This window comes from Hemitrygon akajei, chromosome 8 (assembly GCF_048418815.1).
Source record: "Hemitrygon akajei chromosome 8, sHemAka1.3, whole genome shotgun sequence".
Classification (NCBI taxonomy): Eukaryota; Metazoa; Chordata; class Chondrichthyes; order Myliobatiformes; family Dasyatidae; genus Hemitrygon; species Hemitrygon akajei.
In genome coordinates, this window is record NC_133131.1 from 118,421,834 (window position 1) to 118,444,476 (window position 22,643).

The 22,643-nt window shown below is 39.7% G+C and overlaps 1 protein-coding gene across 1 annotated transcript in view; it reads left to right on the forward strand.

The window, feature by feature from the left end:
- Positions 1 to 22,643, forward strand: part of ctnnal1 (catenin (cadherin-associated protein), alpha-like 1) — a 285,831-nt gene that overhangs the window by 187,640 nt on the left and 75,548 nt on the right. The window contains exons 4-5 of the mRNA XM_073054452.1: positions 1,049 to 1,168; positions 19,773 to 19,862. Of these exons, the coding sequence (XP_072910553.1) occupies positions 1,049 to 1,168; positions 19,773 to 19,862 (210 nt within the window). The remainder of the gene's footprint in view (positions 1 to 1,048; positions 1,169 to 19,772; positions 19,863 to 22,643) is intronic.

Consider the following 22,643-nt stretch of genomic DNA (forward strand, 5'->3'; position numbering starts at 1 on the left):
AGAGATTGTGAGGAAATTCCCTCATGGAGCCATTTTACAGTATGTTAAAATGTCAGCATTACAACAATGATCAGAACACAGCTAAGTACAGTCCCATGCTCTATGTAACCAGGTAATGCAGCACAATACATCTCTCTGATTCAAGTTGTAAGACTGGTACCCATAGCCATTGCATACAGCTAAGCAAGGACCTGTGGAAGTGACTGTTTTCGCAACTTAGTAGAAATAGTTCACTAGGATATGATGTTTTTAACTAGTCTCGTATTTGTTTTTAACTTCTGGTTGTAATAGAGGCAGGTTGAGGAAGTGTTTAATATGACGTGTACTCGTGCCATCACATCTGTTTTCTCAAACAGATGCAGTATTCTCCAAAGAGCCAGGTATATCTAAAATGCAATATTTTAAAATTCTTTTGGGGAATTATCTGCCCTTTTCTTTCCCTTTCTGACCCGACAAATGCTCCTGTTTTCAACCATCGGACAGGGAAAACTCCATCGGTGTCAGCAATAGGACTAATAGCATGAAAACTAAGAGAAACTGCCAACGTCCAAGAACATTTAAGGCTGTGGAGAAAATAAATTAATATGAGGCTGAAATACACTTGCAACTTTGATCCTTTCATAACCTTCACATACATTCTGGCCTTGATAGCAATTTTCATGTAAGACTTGTTTGTTGAAAGGTGTGCTGCTATCTCAGTGATACACATACAGTGAGGAAAAATTAGGAAGGGTAAGTTTGCTATGTTCCTATTAACTATTCTGTGGCTACACGGATGGTTGTTAGATTAGTAAACTTTGATGTTAAATACTGTAGATTAGTAAACTTCAATGTTTTCTGAAGTTTTGATTTCACTTTGTATGACTACCCCACTAGTCCCTTGATACCACCATGTTGTTCTGCCCCTAAATGATCATATCAAGCTAGACTGATGATAAGACAGCTGAAGTCCCAAAGAATCAGATTGTGTTTTTCTAATTTTGCTTTGGTTCAGTATGCTGTATTAATCTTATCTAGCCAAGTCTCTTTGTTATCTTTTTTTTTCCAGGTCCTTGCAACTTTGGAACATCTGGAAAAAGTGAGCAGCTTTCAGGAGTTTGTACAGATCTTCAGTCAATTTGGAAATGAGATGGTAGAATTTGCCCATTTGACGGGAGACAGACAAAATGTAGGTAATAGATGAACTGCTATGATGAAGGCAGTTTTATTTAATCTTTATATGTCCCTGAGATGCTGTAAGGCATTTTATTGCAATAAAAGCACTATTAAAGTGGAAATCGTTGTTTATGTTGAACCTCTGAGCCTCATTTGCCATTGTTTTCATCATCTGTTTACATCCTTGTAGTCCAGCCAAATTCTTCACATCTTGGCCTGTTCACCCTGTTTTCATTCATAACACAGCTTGGTCTAGAATCTTAGCAACGTGTTGCAATTTTTGTGGGGAGAATTTTCCACTTGCAGCAGCTCTGAAATGCGTCCAATGCCACCTAAAAGGTGACCAATTTCTGTGCTGGCACCTACTGTACTCTGGTGTAACCTTTTTGTAAATTTTAATTTAAATTTTTAGCACATGTATTTCTTCATTTCCTCTGTGTGTTCAGATATTACACTAAATTGAGTTTCAAATTTATGATTGTTATAAGATTTGTAATCTTTTTTTTAATAATAACACTTCCGTTACTTGTGGCTTGAGAAAGATAATTGAGAGAATTTAGCTTTGCCCATGCATTTATAGCTTTGAATAAATAAAATGATTTTTTATTGAGGAACCTGCATAATTGTGACATGATGTTGAATGTTGCAGAAGATTAGTTCATTAAAAATTAGGCTCACCAAATATAGCAATGTTTTCAAGAGAAGTATTTGAACTTCTGGCTGTGAATGTCTCTTCATACTTCAGGAAAATGCAGTTTTAACTAAACCTGTGTACCAGTCTCTGCAGGAATCACTGCTGGGACCTTTGCAGTATATGATATATATTAATAACTTGGATATGAATGTTGGGAACAATGATTACTAAGTATGTGGATGATAAGGAATGCTGCCTAAGGCTACAGTAGGATGTAGATCAGATGGGAAATTGGCCAGAGCATTTACAAAAGGAATTTAATTTTGATAACTGCGAGGTTATGGATTTTGGGAACTCAAGTAGAAAAAGGGCATATACAGTATAAAATAGGGCACCAAGGGAGTGTTGATGAATGGAGTAATCTAGCTGTTCAAAGTTCATAATAACTTGAAGGTGGCAACTAAAGTCAATGAATTGGTGAAGAAGACATACCTGCTTTCAAAAGTTCAAAGTACGTTTATTATCAAATTATGTATACATTGTACAACCTTGGGATTCACCTCCTTACTGGCAGGCACAAAACAAAGAAACCCAAAAGGACACGTAATAAAAAGCTCATCAAACACCCAACGTGCAAAGGAAAAACAAAACAAATTGTGCAAAGGATAAAAGTTAGCAAATAGCATTTGGAATGAAAGCAAGTACACAGACACAAATCCTGGGTCAGCCGGAGCAGGCCACAGCCTCGCCCTCAGTTCAGCACCAAACTGGGTAAACGTTGTGGAGTAGGGAGCAGAACCAGCCCGACCCTTCAGCTCTGTTCCGACACCCTGTCCTTTCAATCCATCTAGCCCAGTGTTTAAATCATCCAAACAATGGGTTGTTTCTCACACTAGGACCCGCCCCCTGTTGCATTGATACGCTCTGGACCCCAAACCCAACCTTTCCAAATTGGCATCCAGCTTAAATCGATAAAACCTTGCTCTTGGTTAAGGTGGGCGAGCATTGAGTCTGCTTCTCCTCTGCTTTGCTCACCCTGACTTTGCATCGAATCTGCCTCGACGTCACCTCGCACCCACTCGCTTCGACCCTCAACTCAGCTTCACCTTCGCCCACCTCTCCATTGTTGCCGGTGGTTGTTTACCATAAATGATACCAGTAAAAGTGTTATTAATGGTGTTTAGCTGGATTCTTTGTTTTGTTTGCCACCAGTAGGTAGTTTCTGGGGTTCACCAGCACCATTTTAAACCAGAAGCAAAGAATAGATGAGTGAGGAAGCTATGTTGCAACTTTACAAAGCACTTTGAGAATTGCATCCTGATCCACATCGGGAAGGATGTGGTTGAGATGGAGAGAAGACTCATCAGGATGTTTGCTGGATGGGAGGACTCAGATATGTTTAAGAGGCATTTAGAAAGGAAGCAAGGCAGGGGACATGGTCCTAATGCAAGCCAATGGGATTAAGGTAGGTGGCAAAGAAGTCAGCATGGACTTAGGGACCAAGAGACCTATTAGTGTGCTGCATGACTCTATAGCATTAAATTTTAAACACTTATATTATTAACTTGTTTAGGTGACAACCTCATCTGAATAATTCAGAAATGTTGATTATCATCTGAATTTGTGAAATTATTTTTTATTAAGTCTAAATGATCAGATATATAAACAAAGTTCATGGGAGGTGTTAATTAAATCAATTTATGCTGTTGTATTGACACAATTGATTGCTAACTATTGGGTGGTGAACTAAGAATAATTTCCAGATATTAGTTCAAACAATACCAAGTTCAATCTCTGAAACTAAAAGAGGATCCTTGATTTAATGTCTTTCTCAGAAGATGATATAGTTTTCTGTGTACAAAGTTTCTGGAGCTGCTCTTAAATTCACAACCTCCTGTCTTTAGAGAGAGGACTGCTAACTGGGCAACATCTGGTGCTGTTGGAATAAATTTAAGTACTTTTATTGACAGATGCTCTTACATCTGAAAAATCAATCCTAATTTAATCACTGTTTCTTCAATTTGGGTGGTGGGATGGAGATACATCTCTACCAAAGGAAGTGTAAGGTGCTTTTTCCCTCCGCTGGCCTACAGGTCACCCTTGAGCAAGATGTAGCTCCTACTTGACACCAAGTCAGGGTCATGTGAAGCCATGGGAACAGGTGGTGCATGGTTGTATGAGCAGCCGGTGCATATTACAAGTCCTGGTTATGCGACCACTGACACCAGGCAGACAATCTCTGAAGAGTATTGATGATGGCTGGGATCACCCGTCTTGTAAAGTCACTGCCCAGAAGAAGGCAATGGCAAACCAGTTCTGAAGAAAAAATTGCCAAAATCAATCATGGTTATGGATAAGGCCATCATACAACATGTCACATAAAACAAACTTTCCCCAGTGACTGTATCTATGCTTACTTAAGTTGAACAGTTGATTTCTGAGCTGCACAGGATCAGTGTATTTCATTCAAACCCTCCCAAATCAATTCAACAAATTAAGAAATTTTGAACCCCCATTATGTCCAACAGTAGTTGCCTATTCATGATCTTTTGACATTTGTTTTAAAAAAAACACAAAAGCTGGATCTGATCAGAGAACTGCCAGTGTTCCAGATCAAAGTTTTGAATTACTCATTGGCGAGTGAGAGAGAGTGGTGGATATGTGGAATGCTCTGCCCCAGAAGGCAGTGGAGGCCAAGTCTCTGGATGCATTCAAGAGAGAGTTAGATAGAGCTCTTATAGATAGCAGGGTCAAGGGATATGGGGAGAGGGCAGGAACGGGGTACTGATTGTGTATGATCAGCCATGATCACAGTGAATGGCGGTGCTGGCTAGAAGGGCCGAATGGCCTACTCCTGCACCTACTGTCTATTGTCTATTGATTCTTTTGTGGGAAATGTTTGTTGCATAATGCTTATGTGACACAGTTGTTAATTGCCACTTTTCTGTATCTGACTATCACCCTAGAATTGCTGCATGCAGGCACGGACGGCCTCCTTTTCTGAACTGTTTTGAATGGAACTGAACATTAGCAAGTGTTCCTACTTTGGATCTAATTCTGAGGGACAGTTTATAATGGAGCAGCTGAGGAAGACTGAGTTTAGGGCAGTGCCCTGAGTCTGGGATGATTGGCCTCAACAAGTACAACCCTAATTAATTGTACATTAATGTATAATAGATTATACACATTTACTTGCACCTAAGGCACAAAGGCAGGTTTAAAAATTATAGATATTTAAATTTGAAAGAAGTATGACCCTCTATTGGTTGGGGTCGCCCCAAGATGTTGTGACCTAGAGGTCAAAGTCGATACCCAAGCCAGTACACAAACCAAGGCAGTATGATATGGAGAGCTGCAAACACACCCTCTCCACATCGCTGATGAACTGAAAGGAATGGCAGAGGCTGATACAGTTTAGCACCAGTAGCATCGCAGGAGTTGCCAGTCAGCGTGAACTCAACAGAGGACTCCCTTAGAATTTTTCCTTGGGGTATCCATGAGTGGGTATAACAGCAAGGCAGCAAAGGTTTGAAATCAGAGTTTTCCTTCTAGATGAGCTGTCAAAATCAGCTGACAAATCCCATCTGCCCGAAGTGACTGGTTTTAAAGTGCCAGTCACCCGCCTTCGCCCCTTCTCCTGTCAGTAGAAATAGTTCTGCCAGGTTTAGTAGCTAACCCACAGTTAAAGGCCAGGGAGTGAGGCTATTTGAAACTCACACCATTGGGAATATAGTGGGAGCTTATCCTCAGTAACCCTCCTCCCCCCCCCGCATAGCCATAACCGTAAGGAACATTAAAAGAAGAACTGACCCATGACGTATGAAACTGGCTAATGATTTGATATAATTTTTGTAGTTAAATTTCGGTTGTATGCATAAGGATTTCAATGTAGGAGACCTCCATGTTGCAGTCATGCTACATTGGGTAATGGAAATTACCCTTGCAGAATTCACAAACCATTATCAGAAAATCTGAGACATGGAATAAAAGTTATAGAGTCATAGAGCTAGTTGTACAGCAGAGAAAAAGGCACTTTGGCCCATACTGGTCCATGCTGAGCATGATGCATATTCAGCTCATTCCATTTCCCAGCACTTGTCTCATATCCTTCTGAACTCCTCTTATCTACAGGATACACCTATTGATGCAGTTGTCCACATACCTCTTCAGTGTATCTAATGTACCATTTCCTCTGGCAGCTGTTTCTGGCGTGTTGTTCCTCATGTTCTTACTGAACTTTTCACCTATGTCCTCCAGGAATGAAAATTTGTGCTTGTAGAATTAGGTGTCAAATTTTATTTTACTTTCAGTTCATTTCTTGACACATACGCCGATGATGTGGCTTTACACAACACAGGCGGTTTTCTGGGAGGCTAAGCCACAAGGTTGGGGAGGGGGGAAAGTAAAATGTATTTGTGAAAACTCCAGTTTCAGCTATTCCAATGAAAGTACGTCATACTTTTATAATGCTTTAAGACTTTTTAAAAAAAACATTATTGGGAAAAGGGTTGCCCTACAATGCACAATTATGGAAGATTGTTCAAGATTATATGTGTTGTTGGGAAACTTGAATCCTAACTTCACTTTGGAAGCCACTGCAATTCCGAGCATGTTCTGCAGTGTGATTATCAATTGTGCCCATAGCGGAAACTCTCTGTGAATATATTTAATGTAGTGGATAACAACAATTACAACAATTGGCCAACCTCTTCATCTTATTTACAGGGCTGCAATAATACGTATATGCTGACATTTTTAAAGTGGTTTGCTGATTGAATCAGATGCACTCAGTATATTTTGGGGCATTTCATTTAAATTTACTTGGTTCAAGCCACCTACTAATAATGTGGTGGGTTGCTTCCAGCTTACAGCACAAAAACTGGCTGTTTTAACTCGAGTGTGCTTTACACAATCCCCCATACACTCTTTTTGCTTTATTTCTCTTCAAACAGATTTCCTTTTCCCCACTTGCATTTAACTAGTATCCTCTTACTTGCCCTGTATTAGCCTGCTGGTTTTAATCCTGGCAATTTAGAAATCATGTGAAATAAAACATCGGCAAAAGCTTTGTGGTTTAATTACTTTTATATTAAATACTTCGCACACTGAAATGTCAAATAAAAGCTAGAAATTTCATCACAAGAGAAATAGAATTAAAGGCTTGTCAGAAAGATTCTGGATAGTCATTGATGTGAAATCATTTCTCTTTCTACACTGAGTATTTGCAGAATTTAGAATTAATTTACTATTTAATCTGATCTTTCTCATTGTAGAAATCCCACTCCATTTAGTGTGCATTAAAATGTTCTGCATTGAAAAGACTTCAGCTCAAGATATATTTTAAATTATCAGTAAGCCAAATACAAGTATGTGCAGCTTATTAGGAATGAAAAGTAAAATGGTCTCTATAATAGCTTTTAAATCACTTTGCTTTGAACTATGCTGATAAATATGTGTTTGCACCTAGTGCAATTATACAACTGAACTCCTGTTTGCTTAAATGATTTGGAGCATATCCTTAAATGACTTAGGAGTAACGGGCTGGATTCTGTTCAGGTGGGTTGGATGTGGGGAAAGATTGATCCAAACACAATAGCTATGACAGGAAAACTGTGCAGTGAGCATGAGGTCAGTGGTTCCACTGGAAACAATTTTCTGACTCAGGAACATCAAACATGAGAAGACAAAATTCAGGAAATACAGAGGGTGTATTCCTAACAGCTAAGCGTTCAAAATATAATTGGACTGAATACTATTTCAGGTAATCTTTGAGAAAATATTAATGTTCTAGGGAGAAAAATGAGAATTTCTGGCATTATGCTGTGAAACAAACCTTGGATGCCACAGCAAGCTAACATTCTCTGAAGCCTGCCTGCTTAGTGTCTTAAAGTGCTTCTTTTTGTGTCTGTGATTCCCATTTAACAAGCTAAATGGACATGTTGCATGGCAACTGCTTAAATAAGTGCTGGCGAAGGAAAGGCAAAATACTTAATATAAGACAGGTATGGGACAAGGTTACATGCAGCAATACAGAGTAATGAATTATGTATTACCACAAACATCCATTATTAAGTCAGGAAAGCTGAAGTGATTGAATGTGCATTGGATTGTCAGCAGCATATTGATACTGATTTATTTTGTTGAATTGCGAGATGATTGATTTGGCACACTCAAAGTAGCTGTCATTCATAACCGGTTGCATCTGTTCATGTGGAGGAAAAGGAAATTAATGTCCTGTTTGTAGCTCTTAAGATTGATTAATTTCTGTATACGGTTCTGAAATGGTTATAAAATATTTTACAGTAATATTTTATTAAATGTCTCCTTGGGTATTATTAAAAAGCACACAATGAGAAACTACATCAAATAAAAAAAAGTCTAAATGCCATATGATTAATTGACAATATTCTGCAGTCAGTGGAAACATTGTTAAGTAACAGTTTTATGTTGCTATGTTAGTTGGTCCAAGCAACAACTTTATTGATTGGCTTGTTGTGATCGGGAAAATCTGTATGTAGAGTTGGTTTTAATTGTTCATGTAAAATAATTAAAACTTTGGGGGCAAGTTTCTGACAAATGCAAGTCCAATACGAAGGCACGTAATTGTGAATTTAGTTTTAGGGCATTAAGACTGAAGCTGAGGAAATGCAAGAAGTGCTGGTGTGAAGTTAATTTTATGGTAGGAATCACAATTCTATTTGATTTATCATAGTTGTACAAAATGCAACAATAATGTAGTTAATGGTTTTAAATTGAGAGAAGGGCAATTTTACTTGACAAAAAAGTGTTTTAATAAAACTAACTGGAAACAAGTTGCAGAAGCTGAATCAGATTAGTACAATGGAAGCCAGTTAAGAAGGAGATTCAAGGAGTTTGCAGAAACTATGTTCCCACAATAAAAAATAGTGGAGCTCCCAATCCATAGCTTCAGAATACAAGGTACACAGAAGGAGAAATGTGACACAAAATGATTGTTTCCTTTTAATACCAAGAGCTTGAAACAGCAGGAAACCTGTAATACAAGAGTGAAATGATAAAGGAAATTAGGAAAGCACAGTGTTCTGTAAATGCAATGATAAACTGGAACGAGCTTCCAGTAGAAGTGGTAGAGGCAGGTTTGATTTTGTTATTTAAAAAAAAGTTGGATAGATATATGGACAGGAAAGGAATGGAGGGTTATGGGCTGAGTGCGTGTCAGTGGGACTAGGTGAGAGTAAGCGTTTGGCACGGACTAGAAGGGCTGAGATGGCCTGTTTCTGTGCTGTAATTGTTATATGGTTATATAACGGAAATAAGTAAGCCCATTAGAGACAAGTACAAGTCTTGTGTGGTGGAAGACATAGATTCTAATGAATAATTTGCCATATTCACAAATAAATAGATTATGTTAATGCTATAGTTAAGGCAAATGAGTGTGAAGTTTAGAATCTGTTCAACATGAAAGAGGAAGTATTAAAAGGTTTTACTATCTTTGAAAATAATTACTTGCCAGGATTGAATAGATGTCTCTTCAGGTTCTTGAAAGAATAAAATGAGAAAATTGCAGAGGTTCTGACAACAAAATTTAAAAATGTTGATGTAAGAGGATTTGAGTACAACTAACAATGTATTCTCCTTTAAAAAGAAAATGGCAATCTAACTGTGGGCCAGTTATGTGTGATGTTTTAGTGGTAGACAAATTATGGGATTTCATTGTTAAGGATTAGCAGAAAAGGCACTTGGAAAGGTACAATTGAATTTGGAGCAGTCTGCAAAGATATATGGCCTCATGATTGATTCTTTTAAAGTGGTAACATGTTGATAAGATCAGTGCATCTGATGCAGCCACTGTGGGCTTTAGCATGACTTTTGGCAGGTTTCTCTGTGGCAGTTGTTCAAAAATAAAGGAGAAACCCTTTGGAATCTAAGGAAGATTGGCAAATTGGATTCAAAGTTAGTTCAGGAACAGTAAGCAAAGAACATTGGTTGAATGGTACTTCTACGAGTGGAAGATTATTCCCAGTAGGCTTTCAAAAATGATCAGCACATGGCAATTAGTTTTCTTTTGTAATAGAATGTTAAAAATATTAGTCCAAAATACATGTGGCATGACAAAGTATTTTCCAGACAGTATGACCGTTGTGGTTTAGACTACAGGTAAGTTTAGGTGATCTGGTCAGTTGGGCAGAAAAGTAATAGATGGAATTGACTTCAGTGTTGTGTGAGGTAATGCAGCTGGGAAGATGCAACCAGGCAATGGAATATAAACTAAATGGCAAGAAACTGAGTGGTGAGGAGGAACAGTGACCTTTGTATTATGTGCCCATTGATATTTAGAGGTAGTGGGAGAAGTAGACAAAGTGGTTAAAAACCAGGTGAAATGCTTTCTTTTAGTAGCCAAAGCATAGAAAATTTAGAGCAGCAAGACTATGATCGAACTATATCCATCACTGGCTACACCCAGCACAGCCTCAGTTTACAATTGTGGTCACACGGTAGGAAAAATGTGAGTGCATTGGAGAAGGTGCAAGAGCAACTTATAAAGATGTTGCCAGGACTGGAAAATTGGAGCCTGAAGGAAAGATTGAATAAGGTACAGTGATTTTCTTGGGAACAGCGGAGGCCAAGGACACATAACTGAGGTGCTTGAAGGCCTAGGCAGGGTAAATACAAGGACTTATTCTCTTAGCAGAAGGATCAGGTGCCAGGAAGTAGTGATTTAAAGTAACTGGTTAAGAGTTTAGATGAAAGTAAGGAAAAAAAAATTCACCCATAGTGATTTATAACTCATTATCTAAAACTTGGTAGAGGCAGAAACCTTTAAATAGAAATTTGCATGTATCCTTGGAGTTTGAACTGCAGGGTTATGGACATGATTCTGAAGGTGGGATGAGGCTGGAGTATGCTATACCCCACACCACCACCACCTTCCCACCACAGCTGGATGATCTGCCTGTGTGTTCTCTGCACTACACTGTTCTGTTTATGACAACGGAAATGTATTTGTCAAAACAATCTCATTTTAACATTAAAAAAAGACTAGAATTGAAGTTTGCTGATGACATGAATCAGGAAGGAGATTGAAGGAGATTGAAAATCTTGCAGAGTTGTGCCACAGCAGCAGCCACTTACTCAATGTCAGCAACACCAAGAACTTGATTATTGACTTCAGGACGAGGAAACCAGAGGTCCAAGAGCCACTGTTCAATGAGGGATCAGAGGGAGAAATTTACATTCTTCGGTGTTATCATTTCAGAGGACCAGTCTTGGGCCCAGCACTTGTGCCATTATAAAGAAAGCTCTTTTCCTCAAGAGTTTGCAAAGTTTTGACATGACATCTAAAACTTTGACAAACTTCTGTAGATGTGTGGTGGAGAGCATATTGACTCGTTGCATCACAGCCTGGTACAGAAATTTCAATGTCCTTGAATGGAAAATCTTACAAAAAGTAGTGGATACAGCCCAGACCATCATGGGTAAAGCTCTCCTCACCGTTGATTGCATCTACATGGAGTGTTGTTGCAGGAAAACAGCATCCAGTATCAAGGAACTCCACCACCTAGGTCATGCTCTTTTCTCACTGCCCCATTAGGAAGGAGGTACAGGAGCCTCAGGACATGCACCACCAGGTTTAGGAACAGCTATTACTCCTCAACCATCAGACTCTTGAACCAGAGGGGATAACTTCACTCAACTTCACTTTCCCCATCACTGAAATGTTCCCACAACCTATGGACTCATTTTCAAGGACATCTCGTCTCATGTTCTCGATATTTTTTGCTTATTTATTATTATTATTTCTTCTTTCTTTTTGTATTTGAACAATTTGTTGTCTTTTGCACACTGGCTGTATGCCCAGTTGGTGTGGTCTTTCAATGATTCTATTATGGTTATTGGATTTATTGAGTATGCCTGCAAGAAAATAAATCTTAGTGTTGTATATTGTAACATATTGGTACAGGTGTTCCCCCCCCCCCTTTACAAAGTTAGAGCGTTCCTATGAAACCTTTCTTAAGCCGAAATGGCGTAAAGCAAAGAACTATTCATTTATATGGGAAAAATTTTCGTAAAAGCGAAAATCCTCTTTGTAATGCGAAAACAGGTTACTAATGTAGGTCTTTTGTAAAAGCGAAGTGGCGTAAAGCGAACATTTGTAAAGCGGGGGACACCTGGTACTATGATAATAAATTTACTTTGAACTTTGAACTCTGATTTCAAAATCCAATCATGATTCAAATATGTAAATTATGTTCTGTGTATTTATTTTATGTTGTATGATTTAATTTAGTCACTTATTGACCAATTAAAAAAGTCAGGTGCAAATGGTTGTGCCCATCTCAGCTGTGGCCTTCAGGCATTTCTTGCTGAGAACTGCAACTTAGAAAAAAATGTTTGAAGGTGGAACTACTTTTGTTATGAATTCTGGCACTCAAAGCCTATCTTTTCTAATCATGCACCTTGCGCAATTTTACTTATTAGCCCGAAGAAGATTAATAGCTAGAGTTCTGAAATTTTCCTTTAACTTTAGTGTAATTTAGCTAATCTGTAGAATGTGATTCTAATGTGACTGGGTTCATCATAAATATTTTTGCTATTAAATTTGTCTTGTTTATTCATTAATTTCTTTTAATTTTTTGTGCAAATGTGTTTATCAGTTCTGGTTCCTGTGTGGGAAAATAATCCCTTTTTAATTGCTTGTGTTGTTCAAAGGAAGTTGATTTTATGTTCTACCAGTTTTACAGTCAGTCTACATCATTATTCTGGCAGTATTGTAAACAAATATACAAGCTCCTAATGATGATGTCCTAGATTTTGATGGGTTGCCCAGCAGTTGCACAGCACATTACCCACGTGTGTCAGCAGTCCTAGGGCACATCCAGATATAGATATCTTAAAACTGCTAACTGATATCTGTCTAAGGTTTTGTGTTACAAAAACGTGTCTTCTCTGACATTGCTCAACAGCATTCACTGTTCAGAAGAATATATATGCATACATGTGCACATGTATTTTGAGAAGATGATCTAGTTCTGCAGGTTTCATGTTTAAATATTACACATGGGTTTTTTGCGCAAGTTTGTGGTCAAAATTACAGTTATTGAATAATTTTGATATACTCTTAATCTTGGAATTTCTTCATTAGGTCTGCTTTGAAATATATTTTATGGCAAATAATAAGAGAAGTTCCTTTGTGTTATTACATTAAGTACACTGGTCAATATTTTCGCCTTGAGAGCAAAATAAAGTGACTCTCAAGGATATTTCAGCAGACCACTGAAACTTCAGCCTCCTTTGCTGGAGCTCAAAAAATGTGAAGAACCATGTAGATTTATAATTTACATGCTTCAATGCTGTTTGAATCTTAATCTACCAATCTTAATAACAGTCTTAGTCATGATGCTGATGGTGATATTTAACGGGCAGCTCACAAAACTTGCAGATTTACTTCTTCTAAACCACTATCACTGCAATCTGCAGCCTGTAATTTCCCTTTAAGGAATGTACTTTTAAACCTGTAAAACATACTATCAATTTTATAGTATCCTGAAGGACTCGGTGGACTTGACTCTCAGGTATGAAGTTACTGCACCTTTAAGCGAATGAAATTCAGTTATTGCCATGACTGGAAGAGAGGGCAGTGGGGATACTCCAAGCCAGACTAAAACGGTGGGGCGTATAACTTCCTCTACCCAATATCTTGTTAGCAAATGTGCAGTCACTGGAGACAAGATGAAGGACCTCAGGGCAAGACTGGTGTATCGGAGGGAAATGAGGGATGCTTTCTCTGTTTCATGGAGACAGGCTCACTTTAGACAAGTTGGATATGGCAATTAGACTTGAAGGCTTCTCGATCCACTAGATGGACTGCTGATTCAAAGAGGCCAAAAGGTGGGAGTCTGTGTGTCATGATAAACTCTTTGTTGGGCTCAGAATTAACGGTCTTGCTGCACCCTTCTCCCGTACTAGAACTTCTATTGTTAAGTGCTGTTACCTAGAGAGATCATCGTGATCCTGACTGCAGTTTACATGCCACCCATGGCCAATATTGAGCAAGCACTCAATGTACAGAGGGTTGTGATAAGTAAACAAAAAACATCCTACCCCAAGGCCATTCCTATCATTGCCAGGGACTTCAATCAAGCTTGCTTGAAGAAATCTCTGCCTAATTATCGTCAGTCTATCACCTGCAGCACCAGGGGTCCAAGCACACTCAGCCACTGCTACACTTCTGCAAGGAATACCTTCCGTTCCATCCCTAGACCATATTTTGGAATATCTGAACATCTGGCTGTTATCCTCCTACCGGAATAGAGGCAGAGGTGAAAACTCCAGATGTAAGGACATTGAGGATGTGGTTGCAGGAGGCAGAGGAGTGGCCAGGGGACTGCTTCAGATCGGTGCCCTAGGTTATGTTTGTGGACTCATCAGAAGAACAGAATGCACATGCCATGGTTGCCATGGACTTTATGAAGTCCATCGTGCACAAGTGTGTCCCTACAAAATCACTTAGATTTCCCCCCAACATGAACCAAGAGATCTGCAATCTGCTGAGGGCCAGATCAGTGGCATTCAGGTCTGGCAGTCAAGGAAAATACACGAGGTCTGGGTATGACCTCAGGAAAGCTATCTCACAAGCAGCGCGGCAATTCCGAACCAAACTGGGATCACAGAAAGATGCTTGATCGCTGTGGCAGTGCTTGAATGCTGTCACCTTCTTCAAAGTTAAAGCAAGTGGTACATGTGACAAACAAGAGAGAATCTGCAGATGCTGGAAATCCAAGCAACACACGCACAGTGCTGTGGGAACTCAGCAGGCCAGGCAGCAGCTAGGGAAAAGAGTAAACAGTCACATTTTGGGTCAAGACCCTTCATCATGACTGGGGAAAAACGTTGGGGGGGGTGGAAGAAATGCAAGGTGATGGGTGAAACCGGGAGGGGGAAGGGATGGGTGCTATAAAGAGCTGTGAAGTCAATTGTGAAAAAGATCAAGGGGTAGAGAAGGGAGAATCTGACAGGAGAGGACAGTAGGCCATGGAAGAAAGAGAAAGGGGAGGAGCATGGGGGGGGGTTGATGGGCAGGTAAGGTGATAAATTGAGAGAGGGAAATGGGAATTGAGAATGGGTAAGGGGTTGGGCATTACCGGAGGTTTGAGAAGCCGATGTTCACACCTGAGTGTGACCTCATTGCGGCAGTAGAGAAGGCGATGGACTGACATGTTGGAATGGGAATGGGAAGTGGAATTAAAATGGGTGGCCACTGGGAGATCCAGCTTTTTCTGGCGGACAGAGTGTAGGTGCTTGGTGAAGTGGTCTCCCAATCTACGTCGGGCCTCACCGATATAAAGGAGGCCACGCAGGGAACACCAAACACAGTAAGTGACCCCAAGTGACTCACCAGTGACGTGTCGCCTCACCTGGAAGGACTGCTTGGGGCTGTGAATTGTAGTGAGGGAGGAGGTGTAGGGGCAGGTGTAGCACTTGTTCTGCTTGCAAGGGTAAGTGCCCGGAGGGAGATCGGTGGGGAGGGACAAAAGGATAAGGGAGTCGCGTAGGGATCGATCCCTGTGTAAGGCAGAAAGTGGGGAGGAGGGGAAGATGTGCTTAGTGGTGGAATCCTGTTGGAGATGGCAGAAGTTAATGGAAAATTATGTGCTGGACACAGAGGTTGGCAGGGTGGTAGGTGAGAACAAGAGGAAGCCTGTCCCTGGTGGGTGGTGGGAGAATGGAGTGAGGGCAGACGTGAGCAAAATGGAAGAGATGTGTTTGAGGGCAGCGTGACAACATGGTTTCACTTCCAGCTAAGATCAGTGCCTTTTATGCTCACTTTGACGGACAAAACACATAGGCACATTCACAAATTTCCCATAGCTCCTGACAACCCTGTGATTTCATTCTCTGAGGCCAACATGGGATCATCATTCAGGAAGGTGAACACTCGGAATGCATTTGGCCCAGACGGGGTCTTTTGCTGAGAACTGAAGACCTGTGCTGATGAACTGGCTGTAGAGTTCACTGATACCTGTAGTTTCTCTCTTTGGCAATCTAGTTATACCAGTGCCCAAGAAGAACATGGCAATTTGCCTCAAAGGCTAAACAGTGTGTAGCTTTACATTGATTTTATTGTTTTCTTTGTATTTACTATGAATTCCTGCAAGAAAATGAATCTCAGTGTAGTATATGGTGACTTTGATAATAAATTTACTTTGAATTTTGAATCTGTGTATAGAGTTTTTCAAGGAAGTTTCTAGGAAAGTTGATGAAGGCAAAGCAATGGATGTTGTCTACATGGACTTCAGCAAGGCCTTTGACAAGGTCCTGCATGGTAGGTTGATTAAAAAGGTTCAGTCGCTTGGCAATCAAGATGAGGTCGTAAATTGGACTAGACATTGGCTTTGTGGGAGAGGCCAGAGAGTAAATGTATTTTGAAATGTTTTGGTCATCTACCTGCAGGAAAGATGTCAATAAAATTGAAAGAGTGCAGGGAAAATTTACAAGGATGTTGCCAAGAATTAAGGACCTGAGTCATAGGGAAAGGTTGAATAGACTTCAAAGTTTCAAAGTACATTTATATCAAAGTATGTATATAGTATACAACCCTGAGATTCGTCCTCCCACGGGCAGCCACGAAACAAAGAAACACCACGGACCCAACTTAAAGAAAACATCAAACACCCACCATGTGAAAAAGAAGAACAAATCGAGCAAAAAATGAGCAAATCGCACATAGAACATCAATTTGCAGAAGCCACAGTCACTGAGTCAGTTCTGTTCAACTTTGTCGATGATTGCAGGCCTCAGCTACAGAGCCAGTTCCACACCAAAGTGCCTTGATCAAACCCCTCAAATAGCATAAAAAAGAGTAACCAGAAACCCATGGAACATGTGCCAAAGGGTCCTTCAAAAATGTGCCTGCAATCACGGAGTGCATTCAGAGCTGAGGACATTGTACATCAAGTCACAGAGTCCTCCCCAAAAAGATCAGTCTGGCCGAATTCCCCGAGAGGTAGCAAAAGTGCCAGATCACTCAGTCAGCCCAAAAAATACATCATCAAAATGGAAATTACAGCTTGCAGTTGATCACAGTTCAGGTGAAGAGGTATAGTTAAAAGAAGAGGAGGAAGCAGAAGTAGTTTTGTGAGCTGTCTGAAGGATGTCATTGTTGGTCACTGGCACCACCATGTTAGGTTGGAACAGTTAGCATAGGAGATTTGATAGAGATATACAACATTATGAAGGGTAAACATAGGGTAAATGCAAGCAGGCTTTTTACACTGAGGTTGGGTGAAACTAGGACTAGAGGTCATGGGTTAAGGGTGATAGGTGCAATGTTTAAGGGAAACATGATAGGAAACTTCTTCACTCAGAGGGTGATGAGAGTGTGGGCCGAGCTCCAGCACAAGCTGGTGGATCCAGACTCCATTTCAACATTTAAGAGGAAATTGGATAGGTATTTGAATTGGAGGGGCATGAAGGGCTGTGGTCCGGGTGCAAGTTAATGGGACTGTGCAGGTTAATTGGTTGGCTCGGAGTAGAGGCCCCGAAGGACCTTTATCTGCGCTTACTTCTATGACTCTTCTGTGTTTTACCTCAAGCTAATAACTTCAAGTGAGAAGTTGTATTTTTTATATTTGAAGCTGCTTTATTTGCCAGCATTAACTGCACTGTTTCGACCGTTCATCTTGAAAAGAGCCACATAAGTTAAGAAATCTAATGCTGAACACACACTTGTTTCATGCCCATTTCATTGTTCTTCTATCAGCAGTGCATTCTTCAATCCTCTAATTATTTGCCTAAAATAAGCTTATGTTCTAAATACATGATTTTATGCAAATTCTTTGAGATTTTACTTCCACTTGATTTCCAGCATCTTGAGTTTGGTATTGTCTATAGTTGTTTTAAAACAATAGTAAAAAGCAACTCTCACTGTCAGCTATTGAGTTGATCTGGTGAATATAGATTCATATGCTGTTAAAGATTTCTTATTACCTGCCAATTCTCAATGAGGACATAAATATGAAAATCACAATTGGTCTTTAATGTCTTTATATATGTTAGAAAGAGGATAATTAAGTCTCTGTTCATGTCTTTATGTGCGCACATATATGTTAAGAAAATGATCTGGTTATGCAGTTTTCATATTTAAATATTACACAAAGGTCTTCTTCGTGCAAGACTGTGACCAGGATTTCAGATATTGAATAATTCTGCTCCATTGTTAAACTTGGAATTTCTTCATTGGATCTGAAATGCGATTTATTGCACAAAATAAGTGCCTTTGCATGATTACAATAAGTACAATCGGCAGTATATTCCCTTTGAGATCAGGATAACGTAGACAACAGTGATCAAGGTATGGAGCTTGCTCTGTAAAGAGTTTGTGCATTGTTGCCCAATAATAAATGACAGGTCACAATGCCCTACATATGCAGCACACATGTATTATTTCTACAGTGCAATAATGGTAGCGGTTGTGTCATCGTTATGCGGTAATTCAGAAGCCTTGATGGTGCCTTCATTAAAATTGCAGAGGGCCCAAGTTTGAATTCCATACAGCATTTTTCCCAGCTCCTAGAACTATTCCTCTTGTCTTCACTTTTCATTCCACCATCTTCCCATTTAATTGCTATCTTCAACACCTCGGGTGGGATGCTACCACCAGGCGTATGTTCCCCAATGGGACTGTACCTTCCAGGATGATCTATTACATTCTTCTGTCCTCCTCTGTTGTTGCACATTCTTGTGGAACTGCAGAAGATGCCTGCCCTCTTACCACCACCCTTTCTGTCATCTAGAGTCGCAAACCCACTTTCCATGTGAAATAGTGATATACTTCTTCCAGTAAGTACCGTCAACTCAGTGAATACAATGTGGTCGCTTCTATTTTGGAGAAACCAAATGCATGTTGGGCAATTGTATTGCAAAACATTTCTGTCCAAAAATGGGATCTGGATCCTCTTGTTGCCAAATGTGAAATTATAGTTGGAATTTTGAAACTGCATTCATTGCTGCCTCACTCCCACCTTGATCCTTTTGATCTATTGTCTCTTACACTCTTCCATAGCAGCTCAATGTTACATCACCTCAGCTGTGACTGTACATGTAACAGACTTCCAGATATGATCAGCATTCTAGCAATTTTATGCTGTATTGCTCCTTAATTCAGATTGTTGTACCCCATTTCCACACAAGATGTTTTTGTTACTTTGCACTTTCACCCTTTTCATCTTTTCACCACTCTTTCCGTTCTTAAATTTCTTAAACTTCTGCCCTCCATTGTTCAGCCAGTGGAAAAACAAGCTGGACACTCTGGGACTTGGGCTATGTGTTTTTCCTTTGTGACTATGTTTTTTTGAAATCGTAATCATATGTGCCACGTGCAGTGTACTGTATGTTTTTGGCTACGTGTGTTGCACCTTGGCCGGGAAGAATGTTATTTCGCTTGGCTAAATTCATGTTTGGTTGAATGATAAACTTGAACTTTTCACAGTTCTGATGAACAATTTTGAACTGAAACCTTAATCCTGTTTCTCTACCAATGCAGTCTCACTTACTTTATGAATGTATCTAGCTTTTCTGCTAATATGAATCTAATTTTTGTGATAATGCTTTAAAACAAATTAAAACTAAAACAAAAATTGTTTAGAAAACAGGTAACAATGAAGATTGTAATGGCCTTCAGCAAAGGAAATATTCTATCTTTAGCCACTCTGATCTTCAGTCCCATGACAATTTTTATAATCTTAGTTGTTCTGAAATGTCTTTGATAACCATTCCATTTTGTGTCAGGTTGAGAAATAAATCTTGACTCTTCCAGCATCATTTATTTCAAGGGGATAAATAAAAAGGTACTTTTTGTCATTTTTATAAATGCTGTGTTAACAATCACTGTCATGGGTATGCTTCAGTAATGTTCAAAGTATGGCAACATTGATAATGCGACAAATTGCATCTAACCCATTAAGTTGATGTAATGTGTAAATGTTGCATTTGATCTATTTTTCAGGATCTGAAGGATGAAAAGAAGAAAGCGAGGATGGCGGCTGCCAGGGCAGTACTAGAAAAGTGTACAATGATGCTTCTCACAGCCTCAAAGGTAACCACTCGGTGGGCAAAATCACCCTATTTGCAACTTAGTATCCTCAGCTTTATTTGTTTACCTCTGATTAGTGCTGCTGCTGCCGACTGATTCTGAAGAAGTTGATGATCTTCAGTTGTAAAAAAGTAACTAATGAGATGTGGAATTATTTTGGCAGGAAACTTTGACTTTTAACTGTAATTATGACTCAGTTTATGTGTCATTTCACTTGGTAATGCATTGAAACGCTGTGCAGATTGCTGTCCAGTTGATAAATAGGCTGATCATTCAGTAAAAACCCGAAGAATCATACATTCTCTTACTGCAGTTTGAAATCATTTAAAATGACCCTGCTGAAGATCTATTTGACTATAGAATAGCATTAAAACTTGGGCTGCTGGAAATTCAATAAAAGGTTTGGTAACTTTTTGAAAGAAAATGAGAATCTCCTGATTTTGAATTTGGAATTGCTGCCTGTTGCTCCTAATCTAACAGGAAAGCAATCTGGAAATATCCACCACGATGTTGCATACACACTACCTCTTCTAACTGTCTTATTTGATTACTGGAGTTCACCATCTCTTGTGGAATACAACCTTCAGGAATTTGTCACGAATACTATTGATCCCAGTTGTCCTACTGTTAGGTAAGCCCTATAATATGGGGTTTCCCATCCCCAGATTAATATCCTTTCAGACTTTCTACAGTAATTGCTTAGTTGTATTGAGGAATTTGTTTAACTTTGCCCATGCGGGCTCTTACCTCCTTCTGACTCAAGCTCAGCAGGATCTTGGCTGCAGGCGTTCACTAGTTTCAGAAAGAGCACTGCTCTCCGTAGTTATTAGCATTAAATGTGAATAGATTATTTAGCATAATATTGTGTGTAAATTTGTCCTTGGGGCTGAAAGGTGCAGCTGGTTCAGCTTCATCTCGCTCATCACCCTTGTCTCATGACATGCTACATCATAATCAAGCTCCAAGCAATTTTTGTTCTCGCTGAAGAGGCTTCTTGTACTTTAATGGCCCTCTTGTTTTCCTTTAACTGTTGCACTTGTCTTTACGGTTACCATAAGGATGTGTCGTTGAGTGATAGAGCAGCTAACATGCTCTGACTTTAGTTTGTGTCTCAGCTGTACAAACAAGGAAATCATCATGGGTTGTCAAGTCTGTCTGTTCAGCTGCCACACCGATCTTCGTACAAACTTAGTTGTCACCAACATACTTTTCTGGAAAAACATTCGGATCAGTTGTTTGTAGCACAGAGCCCTTTAGATTCTTTATTACATGGCCTCTTTTTGCTTTTGTCTTTATCTCCATTGATTTTAGTTTAGCATTCAATACTGTGACCCCCTCCAAGCTGATCGCTAAACTTCACCAGCTTGGTATCAGCTCATCCCTCTGCAACTGGACCTTGGACTTCCTGACTAACAGACCCCAATCTGTTAAGTTAGACAACTCTTTGAATACTGGCGTGCCTCAAGGCTGTGTGCTGAGCCCTCTTCTGTTCTCCCTTTTCACCTATGACTGTGTTCCTATACATGGTTCTAACTCCATAATCAAGTTCGCAGATGACACCACAGTGGTTGGCCTGATCAGAGGGGATGACGAGATGGTCTACAGGGACGAGGTCCAGCACCTGGCCGCGTGGTGTGCCGACAACAACCTGGCCCTTAACACCCAGAAGACCAAGGAGATCATTGTGGACTTCAGGCATGCTAGGAGCCACACCCTAACCATGGACTTTTTACTTTTTACTCTCCTCCTATCTGGTAGGCGCTACGGGAGCCTCTGCTCCCGCACCAGCAGGCACAGGAAGAGCTTCTTCCCTGAGGCTGTGACCCTGCTGAACCTCACATCACAGCGCTAAGCAGTATTGCACCCATATTGTACTGTCTCAGTACTTTTATATTTGTGTGCTGTAGCACATTTTATTCACAGTTATTTTGTAAATAAGACTATTCTTTTGCATTCCTGGTTAGACGCTAACTGCATTTCATTGGCTTTGTATCTGTACTCAGCACAATGACAATAAAGTTGAATCTAATCTAATCTAATTTTCATCTCTCTTTCACTTCCTGCTGCATTTATCCCATGCAAGAGGCAGAGGAATCTCTTTCCTGAAATTTCTTAAAAGTTACATTTTGTAAATCTCAGCTCTCTGGCCTTTGATTTGCCATGATAACTCAGTTGCTCCTACACCTTTTGTTTTTAATATCTTTACATCAAAAGAATTTACTTTGTTTTCAATTTTTTCATTGTCACATCACCCTGAGGTTCACTGTCTTATTCCAAAACATTTCCGTACATCAGACAAATAGATATAGATTTAGCCCTCAATCACCTGATCTACCTGAACCTTCTGTCTCCTTTCATTTATCAGAACTCTGCAACTCATCGAGATCAAAGAGTAACTAACAAATTCTTTCCTCTATTTCCTTAATCCCTTCCCTTACATACTTAGCCCCTTACATTCTTGCTCCCAACAGATATAAAGTACAAAGTACATTTATTATCAAAGTATGTCTCCTTTATACAACCTTGAAATTTGTCTCTTTACAGGCCATGACAAAACAAAGAAGCCCACTAGAACCCATTAAAAGAAGACTGTCGAACACCTGATGTGCAGAGAGAAAAATAAAAATTGTGCAAACAATAAAAATATGCAAATTGCATTCAGAACTGAAGTTCACAAAAATGAGGCATCACTACAGCCGATTCAGAAGCCCACAAACACATAAAAAAATCTTCCAGTGAACATCACATTAAGGACAATTTGACACAAAGAGCATTTGTTGAACC